This window comes from Falco cherrug, chromosome 7 (assembly GCF_023634085.1).
Source record: "Falco cherrug isolate bFalChe1 chromosome 7, bFalChe1.pri, whole genome shotgun sequence".
Classification (NCBI taxonomy): Eukaryota; Metazoa; Chordata; class Aves; order Falconiformes; family Falconidae; genus Falco; species Falco cherrug.
In genome coordinates, this window is record NC_073703.1 from 35,456,475 (window position 1) to 35,467,451 (window position 10,977).

The following is a 10,977-nucleotide window of genomic DNA, read 5'->3' on the forward strand; positions in this document are numbered from 1 at the left end:
CTTTTATTTTCAGAAAGACTCAGCACAAATGGTGTGTTAGCTATAGTGTTATGACAATCATGTTTCCATGGAAATAGCTGCAGTTTTGCTTCATTGCTAAACAGCAAGATACAGTGTTAAAAAAAAATAAATACACAAACACAGGAATCCAAAGCTGGTGATTATTTTTTACTTGAAGACTCTCAGAAACATCGAAAAAGAAAAGTACTGTTACAGGTAATTAATTCTTCTGGAATGAAACTGGCTGGACATGCTTGGTCAAGGTGGTAATACGGAAAGACTGTCTGACTTTTACAAAATTGATACTCAAGCATCATCAATACACACAAAAGACAAGCTCTTATACACATTTGTTACATTGCAATCTTCGCTCAGCCTCAGTAAACATCTTTGGAATACAGACTATTTTTTTAAATTATTTAAAAAAAATATGAAGAAACTTAAATATTCACAGGACAAAACCATAACGTTATTAAAAATACAAACAGTAAGATTTACAGAGATCTGCAAACACAGTCTGCCTATGGATAATCAAAACAGAAGTTAACACTAATCACAAGCATAGGTCTGCCACAGAGGCTGGATTCCAGAAACACTTACCACTAAGAGGCAGTTTTGAAATTTGGTTACTTGCCTAAGGCAGGGAGGCAGTAAGAAAAGGTAGGTGTGCAGAAGGCAAAGGCAAGGTAAATTAGTGCTAGAAGTTCTTGTTAAACCAGGAGTCTAGAAATACAGCAAGAAAAAAAAGAGGTGGTTTGTTCTGTTAAAAGTTAGCCAAAAGTTATCAGTATATACTTTCTATATTGCACAAACAGTTTTAAAGTAACTGAAAAAGTAGAAACCCCTGCATGTATAACAGCTACATTTAAATATATTCCCAGGAGTCAGCCCGTATAATTCCACTTTTAAAACAATTCAACACTCTTCCCCTAACAACACAGGAACAAAGGAAAGCATACAGCATTCCTGCATCCCGTCTTCTCAAGCCCTCTCAAAACTAATGAAACACACCATTTATCAGAGACTGTGCTACTAGTTCTCTTCAGCATATCACAGATTTATTGCTTTATTTTACTAGTGACAAAGGCTAAAATCTAAGCTTCTAGAGAATTTAAGGCAATCCCATAAGCCCAACACCTTTAAGGGCATTTATGGCACACAGTGGTCTTCATTCAAACACCAGGAAAAGTTTGGTATTTAAAAATGACAGGAGCACTCAGATTTTAATTACAAGGACCCTTTCAAGCATCAGTTATATCTCCCTAACATTTAACCCAGCACTGAAGTCCTAAGTCGTTCCAGGGCACCAATGTCCAGGAATAGAAAAAAGAAGTTGTCAAAGGAGGAAGTTCCAGAACATCTTACAGAACAACTCATTCCTACTCACCTAAGAACTTGTTGGAAGATTCACTTGGGTAGTTGGATAGCTGAATCGCTTTTTTCCATACGCAACGTGGAGGATGAGTTATGATCTATCAGATATACTTCAAATGCCACTTACAAAGAAGCATTCAAGACTGACAAAAACCATGGTGTATTCCTGACAGCTTTACAAGCAGATTCACCTGCGAGAGCTCCAATTATTGTTTTTTCCAATATATCTTTCATATCCCACAGAGTTCATTACGAACTCCTTGTCTGATGCTCTGTCCTCTTAATGATCACTAGGAGAGCCTGGCTTTAGAGTGAGGCTGCATGAAAATATCAAGAGGTTTTCTAGGTTTGTGGTCTTAATTACTCACGACCAAGTTTACTATCGACACAGATTTATCAACTGCCAGTCCTGCAAACCCACTCAGATCAACATCAAAAAAAAAAGCCAACTAAAACATAAAAACAAACAAAACCCCAAACTGAAACAAAAAAAAAAAAAGCAAAACCAGGCTTGTCAAAACACCTATGTGTGCTCAATATTAGGCCAGTTCTTCCCTCACAAATAATTTGGAAATTCACTGAAAGAATATGGAAAATTCTTTACAAGCGATGCAAGGTAACACTTGGTCCAATGCGCATGTGCATTCTTTTTATTTCTATACAGAGTAAAAACAAATACCATACAGAAAACAGCAGACTACAGTTTTTTTTAAAGAAAGAATCAGGGTATTTTGTTTCAAGAGGGTTTAGCAAAAATAGAAAAGATTACTTTCTGCAAAAGAAATTCAGAAGCAGTTACTTCAACTTCAGACCAGATACAGCCCGACTGAATTTGCAGTAAAATTTGATTGAGCAGAAATCACTGATGATTTACTGCCACTCAGCAGGATGAATGAACAGGTTTTGCACTCAGCAGAGAACCCTAGATGTAAACTATTCCTACCTGAATCAGAGTCACTGAGACAAACAAGACTTCATGGTGCTACTTGTAATTTCTCTAGAGAAGAATTACTTAGCCAAGAAACTCACATATTTTTCTACAGCCTTTTCTAAAAGAAGTCTATGTAAATAGTAGGTTTCTGGTCAGCCAGAGGATCCACGTTACACAAAGTGCTGGTGGTAATTTCCATCTGGGAGGATGGCAGAGACAAGCTCTCTAGTTTTTGTTCAGAACACAACCTCTGTTCCTCTGAATGAAGACAGCGACTTTAACCTCTTTGGAAGAAAGATTGGAGGGGTTTATAGCACTCATTGTCACAGCAGAAAGCAGTTTTTGTCACATGAAAAGCCTGGAACATGTCCCATAACTGAAGGAACTTTTCCCCTCAGCATTTCTTCAGAGTACAATTAGATAAATTTATACTGAGAAACCTTTCTGAATACTTTAACAGCAAACAGGTTAGTGCATTTTCCTTGCTAATGTTCCCTAATGCAACAAGTACACTGCTTTACACTCTGTTAAAAAAAATAAATCCCTATAGAACAAGTCATTCAAGAAGCCACACAAATTACTTCTTGGCACTTCTCTGCACAGACAGGAGAAGTTTCAGCCATTAGCAACAGCATATTTTAGTTTTGAATATCTGATGCCAAAAATGCTTTTTCCCCCCCCCAAAATTTGTGAAACACATCAGTATTACCATGACAGGAGTCATTCTTCCCTTCAAGCTGAAGGATTTGATATTTATTTCCTTTTGAGTTGGTGACTCAAACACTAATCCTGCATGCAAATAAAACTAAGATTTAGCCGTTGTAGCAGCAGTGTTCACTGGGCGCTGCCTAACAGCATTCGGTGATGAGGTGGACTCCTCTTTACCCTCCGTTTCACCATCTGAGATATCTTCCTCATCTGCTTCTTGCTCTTCATCCAGCTTTTTTGGCAGCTGAGCTGACTCTGGAGCTAGCTTTCCTTAAGGCGAATGGAAAATGTGCATACACAAATACCATTACCATGTGAAATACACTTTTTTTAACACCACAGGCTAGCACAGAATTTTATTTAATTTAATCCAGGTAGCACTTTCCAGTGTCAGTCACTTAAGATGACATCTTATGTAGAATTGTTGCTAGCGTGAATTTACCCACAAGTTTTAACAGATTACAGACTACCTAGAGTAATATAAAACTTCCTCCAGCTTTGAAAAAAATGAGTCAGGTTACTACAAACCATAAACCAGCATTCAGATCTTCTTCCATTACTTTTTAAGACCACCTTGAAAAATTCCAGAGACTAACCCCAAACTGAACCACTTACCATCCACAGAAACACAAATTCATTTTTAATCCTCACTTTGGTCCTAAAAACCCCCATCTTAACAACACTGAGAGCTCCACTGAAAACTTTTACCTCCCTTCACATATGGAATTTCCTATCTTGCAGGTATGAAAATGCTGTAAAAACATTTTTTTTCCTCTCCTAAAAAAATTTGTTTAAGAATAGTTTAGCTTTAGCTAAATAGAAAATGCAAGCCCACTATAAACCCTAAGGGCAAACAGCTGCAGGTAAAGCAAAGTATCAATCACAAGTGTAAGATTCTACATTAAATCTCATGTCCTGCAGACACAAGTTACAGACCAATATCTATTATATAAGGTTTACCAAACAGCTTCACTGAATTAAAAGTATACAGTGGGCTTACCTGAATCAGAGTACTGTGGGGGTCTGCGCCTTTTGGATGGACAGATGCAGTCTGATAAGAACACCATCATCTGAAACCAAAGACAGGTAAGTTTAAATCTCCAAACACCCTGCGTATCAGAATCAAAGAATCATTTAGGTTGGAAAAGGCTGTTCAGATCAAGTCCAGCCATCAACCCAGCACTGCCAAGCCCACCATTAAACCCTGTTCCTAAGCACATCTTTCAAATACCTCAGGGATGGCACCTCCACCACCTCTGTGGACAGCCTTTCCAGTGCTTGACAACCCTTTTGGTGAAGACATTTTTCATAATATCCAGTCAAAACCTGCCCTGGCACAACTTGAGGCTGTTGCCTCTTGTCCTGTCGCTTGTTACCTAGGAGAAGAGACTGACCCCCACCTATCTACAACCTCCTTTCAGGTAGTTGTAGGGCACGATGGAGTCTCCCTTTAAGCCTCCTTTTCTCCAGGTTAAACAACTCCAGTTCCCTCAGCCAGTTCTCATTAGACTTGTGTTCTAGAAGCTTCCAGCACCTCAACATCCCTTTTATAGTGAGGGGCCCAAAACTGAACCCAGGATTCAAGGTGCGGTCTCACCAGTGCCGAGTGCAGGGGGATGATCACTGCCCCGGCCCTGCTGGCCACACAGTTTCTGACACAAGCCAGGACACTGTTGGCCTCCTTGGCCACCTGGGCACGGTGCTGGCTCATGTTCAGCCAGCTGTCAACCAGCACCCGCAGGCCCTTTCCCGCTGGGCAGCTTCCCAGCCACTCTGCCCCAGGCCTGTAGCGTTGCATGGGGCTGGTGTGACCCAAGTGCAGGGCCTTCTTGAGCCTCACAACTGGCCTTAGCTCATCGATCCACCCTGTCCAGATTCCTCTACAGAGCCTCCTGCCCTCAAGTAGATCAACAGTCCCGCCCAACTTGGTATCATCTGCAAACTTACTGAGGGTGCACTAGATCCCCTCATCCAGATCATTGATAAAGTCATTCAACAGGACTGGTCCCAGCACTGAGCCCTGGGGGACACCACTTGGGACCAGCCGCCAACTGAATTTAACTCCATTTACCACAACTCTCTGGGCTCAGCCATCAGCCAGGTTTTTAAATTCGCTTTATCAGCAAAGAGTGCAGCCCTCCAAGCCACGAGCAGCCAGTTTCTCCAGGAGAATGCTGTGGGAAACAGCTTCAACACCTTTGCTAATGTCCAGGTAGACAACATCCACAGCCTTTCCCTCACCCACTGAGTGAGTCACCTTGCCACAGAATGAGATCAGGTCAGTCAAGCAGGATGTGCCTTTCACAAAGCCATACTGACTGCGCCTGATCACCTGGCTGTCCTGTACATGCTGCTGCGTGATGGCACTCAGGATGATCTGCTCCATAATCTTCCTTGGCAACAAGGTCAGGCCGACAGGCCTGTAGTTCCCTAGATCCTCCTTACAGCCCTTCCTGAAGATGGGCGATATATCTGCTAACTTCCAGTCAACCAGGACCTCCCTGGTTATCCAGAACTGCTGACAAATGATGGGAAGTGGCTCAGTGAGCACTTCCACCAGCTCCCTCAGTACCCTGGGGGGAAACCACCCAGTGCCACAGATTGTGTGTGTCTAAGTGGTGTAGCAAGTCATCGACCATTTCCCCTTGGATTATGAGGCCTTCACTCTGCTCCCCGTCCCGGTCTTCCAGCTCAGGGTGTTGGGTACCCCAAGAATAACTCATCTTACTATCAAAGACTGAAGCAGAGGAGGAATTAGTGTAATACACAGTAGTCACAAGCCAATCCATTTCAAGTGTTTCACTTACAAGTCCCAGTATTACTCCTGAGAATACAACTGTCAACGCAATAACAGCATATGAGCCCCAGACCGGTATTCCAACATTTTCTGTTAAATAGCCACGGCAGTGCTGGAATAAAAGACAAGAGAATCATTTCAAGAATAGCTGAATATCATGTCTGTTAAAAAATAAAGTAGAGATCTAAGCACATACCCTGATCCACATGGACAACTGAAACAAAGCTGACATACTGCTCATCCTGAAACAAAGCAGAAAAAAGTAATTGAAAACATCTTTAAGCTGCTCACAAACCTGTATCTTCCGATCTGCCTGGCTGGTCATTACTTAGTCCCATGTTGAACAACTTTCTGCTCACAGCTGGTTTTCCTTCTAACTACTCTGATTTTTACCTTCTTTTTTTGTCTTGTATGCCAATAAACACTCATTTCCCATAAGGCACCTTTGGTAACAACATCAGCTTGTACAATGTTCCACATATGGACAACTATGAATTCACAAACTTCCTTGACTTGGATCTGCTAACATATGAATTTAGTTGCTTTTGCTTCTGTTCTAAGTTACATTTGGATCAACAGGCTATCAGAAACCAGCTGGAGCTCTATTCAAGATATTAAGAATTGAGCATCTACGGATTTTATTGAAATAAAATTCATAAACTGAACGCTGCTATAAGCACAGTACAGTTAGCACAGAAGTGTTTTAGCCATCATTGCTCCGACAGAAGAAAAACCACAAACAACTGGGTTCATTTGCCACAACCAATGGTGTCCCCAACATGCTTTATCCCTCACAGTTCATGAAGTACTCTGAAACCACCACACAGCACGTGCAGCAACAACTAAAAGCACTTCAAAGGCACAGAAGTAGAAAAAATTCTTCTTTTTCTTGAGCAGGTTTCTTCTCAAACTACAGTCTCCCCACTTCACTTGTCCTTCAGTGAAGGAACATTCACCCTTCCACTCTGCTTTTAACTTTGCTACAGATGTGTCTTCTTAAACGGCCAGCCCATATCTTAAACTACATTGCTGTATTATTTTCCAGGTTTTCTTGCTGATCTCCTAGAACTTAGCTGGGCAAAACACACATCTGCTGTATAAACAAAAGAAGAACTTCAAGTGTAAGTTACCTCCAAGAGTTCAGTAAAACAATACAGCCTATAACTATTTAAAGCCTTAAAGTAAACCTTCCTCAGGACATCTCTGCTATGCTAGCGCACACAACCCTCCCACAGCTGTTGCAGGAGGCATGACCACCCACCATCATGTTCACATACTTCTCACCAGCACAGAGCTGCTGCACGAGCGGCTCATCATCAAGGAGGTAGCACCAGGTGTGGCACACCTAAGGACCTGTACCAACATGTCCTGAAAGTGGGCATGTTTGACAACAAGTTACCATAAAAACCCTACCAAAAACTCACAGGAAAGAGGAAGGACCAAACCATGATGAAACTGGTTCAATAGATTTCCATTCCTGGTCACTGATGAAATTTACGAAATCAGCTACAGTTCTTGCACCCTGGTATCTCCTGAACTCCCCATCTTTACAGCTGTAAACCAAAAAAAGTCCTTTATTTTAGACAATGCAAGCATGCAACATTTGCTTCCACTCAACATCTTCCCTCCCATTACCTCACCTTTTTTTTTTTTAAAGTTTTACTTTGCTTTAGATGATATTAGCTCTAAAACATTTTCCAAAAAATATTGTCTACAAGTATTTCTAGAATCTTGACTCCATGTGTATATTGGCTAGCTTTAGGCTGCAATTCCATAAAAAGATAGTGATCTTCCTAATGCACTTGCCACACAAATGCACTGCAATCAACCTGTGGAGAAAAGATTGCAAAATAGAAACACCCATGAAAAAATAGAATAAATAAGGCCCGAAGGGAAAAGAAAAAGAATCAACTGGCAGTACTGTAAGGTCACAGCAGGTAAGACAGTGGTTGTCTCAGGGTAAAGTAACTCACACTCTTTAAGAGCATGGTAAATCTCATTCATGTGCTCCCAAGAAAAGGAAAAAAAATATTTCCCCTCTCCTCCAAAAAATCCTGCTGCATTGCATACTTACTGATAGATGGTAGGAAGAGCTGTTATGATAAATCGTCCACTTAATCCTGCAAGAAAACAGTTATCTTCAGAACAGTAGACCACTCTTATGTAAGAAAAAGTAAAAATGCTATTATACACCAAAATAAAAACAGCTGCTACCCCAGGTATCAAACTCTGTGATCAAGCTCAAACATATGTATATCTAAGTACTGCACATAGTCTAAAAAAGAAAGGTCTCTGGACAAAAGGTGAGAAAGTTTCTCCGGGGGGGGGGGGGGGCGGGCGGAGATGCCTGGAGATAACTATTCTACTTGACTATTTTGGCTGCAGCTGTTTAGAGAGAGATGCTCTCCTCTTCCCACCTGATCCGCAACCTCCAGTGCTTGCAGAAGATAATCCCAAGTGAGGCACATTTCAAAAGTCATGGTGACTTTGGAGAAAAGTATTAGCATGGAGAAGGTAATTTTTTACATATCCCACAATCACGTGAGGGCAATTCAGAGCAGTGAGTTTCAGCTGCAGGATACCAGACTTCTCACTCTCACCCCTTTTGCCAACAAACAGAGGCACTACCACAGGGAAGGCAGAAACCACATTTTCACCCTGGATGGTGCTTTAAGAGTAAAGCAAAAAGCCTCCTTGAAACCCTCTGAATCACTCTCTAGAGGAATCCTCTTGTCCCCTGTACCTATTAAGAAAGACCTGAGCGTTTAGTTCACACAGACCAATCTGCCTTCGGCAGAGTTCCATGGAAGATCTTCGTTACTTCCTACTAATCCCGCTTGTTTCCTAGAAGCACGTACACTGGCAGGGAAGGTTTGCCCCGAGCGCTCGGCAGCCCAAAGCCCCGGGGAGGGCGCCGGGAGCGCCCAGCCCGCCCCCGCCACAGGCTCTCACCCGGCTGCTCCGTGACATCCACTTTGGCAACGTTCACTTCCCGGTCCTCGCCCCACCCGGCGAACTTCTCCCACTCGGGCTGCAGGCTCTGGCAGGCGGGGCACCAAGGGGCGTAGCTGAGGGGCAGCACAAGCCTGTCACTGAACTGCACCGCTCGGGCCCCCGCGGCCTCAGAGCGGGCCGCTGAGACCCCCACCCCGCGGGCCCAGCAGCCCGAGCGACCCCCGAGCGACTCACAACGCCACCATCCACTCGCCCTGCAGCAGCTCCCGCCACGTGCCGTCCGACAGCTCCTTCACTGGGCCCTGCTTCCCCAGCGCGGCCGAGCCGCCCGCCAGCGCCAGGCACAGCCAAACGCACAGCCGAGCGCGCAGCCGCCCGGCGGCCACCATCTTGCCGCGCCGCCCGCCCCTGCCTTCCGGCGGCGGCACACACTGGCGCCTGCGCACTCGCGCCTCCGGGACAAGCGCATGCGCGTAACGGGAGGCGTGTCTAAGCTCGCTTGTTGTGGGCGGGCCCAAAGGGAGAGCCCAGGGGGCGCGGCAGCCTATTGAGAGTGGACCTGTAGGGGCTCGCGGACGCTGCCCCGGCCAATGGGGGGCGCCGGTTCTCCCGCCTCCGACTCTAGCCGGCACCGCCCCCCCGCCGCGGTCCTCACTGGAGGTGTGGGACGGGCGGCAGCCGGGACAGGCTTGGTGACGCCTTGCTATGGCAAGCCCTGCTCCCGGCGTTGTGGACAGTCATTGCTTCCCCCCTGCTGCTGTATGTGGGATGCCATTTCCCCAGGGAGCCCAGCCCCCCACAGCTGGACAGCAAGGGGGCCTGCACAGGCTGCTTGCTCTCTGTGCCCAATGCACGCTTCTGCTGCTGCCTCTCCATTTCTGACAACTGTAACAAAGCAAAGAGATGCAGAATGACCAAGCTATCCAAACTCACTTATGTCTCATGACCGCTCCAGAGCAACTGGTAACAATGTAGACAAGGGTCTGAATACGCAGCTAAGGAAAATCTTCAAAACTCCCAATATAAAAGATGTGCAACAAAATTATCCAGAGAGATAAACGTCTTTATGCATCCTCACCACACTGAATTGCAGAGCTAGAGACAGATACAGGCATTTCAGACATTAGATGGTGAAGACTCAGTTTAGGACCCTCTGTGTAAGGCAGGCATTTGGAGTGGGATTTATTTGTCCTTTCTTGCACTGACACTTAAAAAAACACCTGCATTTTGGAATTCTGAAAGTTCTGCTTTTTGCACCCAGATGACAAACAGCTGCAAGGTACAAAATAAGCCACAGTAAATACTACAGCTGTGTTATTCCCCTGTGCCCCGTTCCCAGCCTGGAGAACGGGAGAGAGCCCTGAGCACTTGGGGCAGATGGCAGGCCACCGTGAGGGGAGGAAACTGCTGTATGAGGTCACAGGGAGGACAGATTCCCCTCACTCCAACCCCTGCTTCTCTCTGCCACAGCTTTAGTTACTTCTGGCAGAAAGTAACTTAGTACTTGAGTACTTAATCCTCAAGCAAAAGTCAGGAAAAAGGTCACCAGTAATGAGCAGACAAATCCCACATCATTTCACTGCAATCTGTCAGCACCTTGAGCTTTTCAGTGGAAGGAACCTCTTTTTTTTCCCCATATGCACATACTTTCTCGACCACAAAGTTTTCTCCAGCTCTTTGTCAGGAGTGGCTGTGATAATGCCACCTTGCCTTTTCCGCCTGGATCATTTCCTTCCCTGCATCTTTCAAAGGGGCCTTTGCTATAATTTCATAGCCCACAGCTTCAGCCCTTGGCAGGTGGGGAGAGCTGGACTGCAGCAGCCATTAGACCAGTGCAGGAAAAAGAATAAATCAGCCTTTGGGGTTCGGGTTTTTTGGTTTTGTTTTTTTTTTTTCTTTTAGATTTTGGCAACTTTTCTGCAGTACAATGTGTATGTTCATTTCTGTAGAAGAACACTTCAGGGATTAATAAGCACTTGATGAAGCTTGTTATTCACTGATTCAGTAATAAATCACTGCTTACAGCACTCTCCCTGCTCACTGCCCTTCCATTTTAGTCATAATTTTTTTAATTTGTTATTGATAATCCAAGAATTTCTCCGTTCTGCATCAGTGATGCGATGCGAAGAACTCCCTTCGGTTAATGGTTGGACTCAATGATCTTAAAGATCTTTGCCAACTTAGGTGATTCTGTTCTTCAAGGTAGCAGTAT

General features: G+C 44.3%; 1 protein-coding gene across 1 annotated transcript; it reads right to left on the reverse strand.

Moving 5' to 3' along the window:
* Window positions 1-147: 147 nt before the first annotated feature.
* Window positions 148-9,194, reverse strand: TMX1 (thioredoxin related transmembrane protein 1). Its single transcript, XM_055715958.1, has 8 exons — window positions 9,000-9,194; window positions 8,763-8,878; window positions 7,885-7,930; window positions 7,235-7,363; window positions 6,007-6,052; window positions 5,821-5,922; window positions 4,014-4,083; window positions 148-3,283 (listed from the first exon to the last, which is right to left on the reverse strand). Exons 1-8 carry the CDS (start codon window positions 9,152-9,154, stop codon window positions 3,111-3,113), a joined length of 837 nt encoding a protein of 278 aa, XP_055571933.1. The 5' UTR covers window positions 9,155-9,194; the 3' UTR covers window positions 148-3,110.
* Between the last annotated feature and the right edge of the window lie 1,783 nt (window positions 9,195-10,977).

Coding starts and splice junctions, on each gene's coding strand:
- TMX1 (XM_055715958.1), bottom strand. CDS start 9,154: ATGGTGGCCGCCGGGCGGCTGCGCGCTCGGCTGTGCGTTTGGCTGTGC. Junction 4,084..5,820: donor CAGGAGTAATACTGGGACTT/GTAAGTGAAACA, acceptor CTTTGGTTTCAG/ATGATGGTGTTCTTATCAGA. Junction 3,284..4,013: donor CCCACAGTACTCTGATTCAG/GTAAGCCCACTG, acceptor ATTCGCCTTAAG/GAAAGCTAGCTCCAGAGTCA.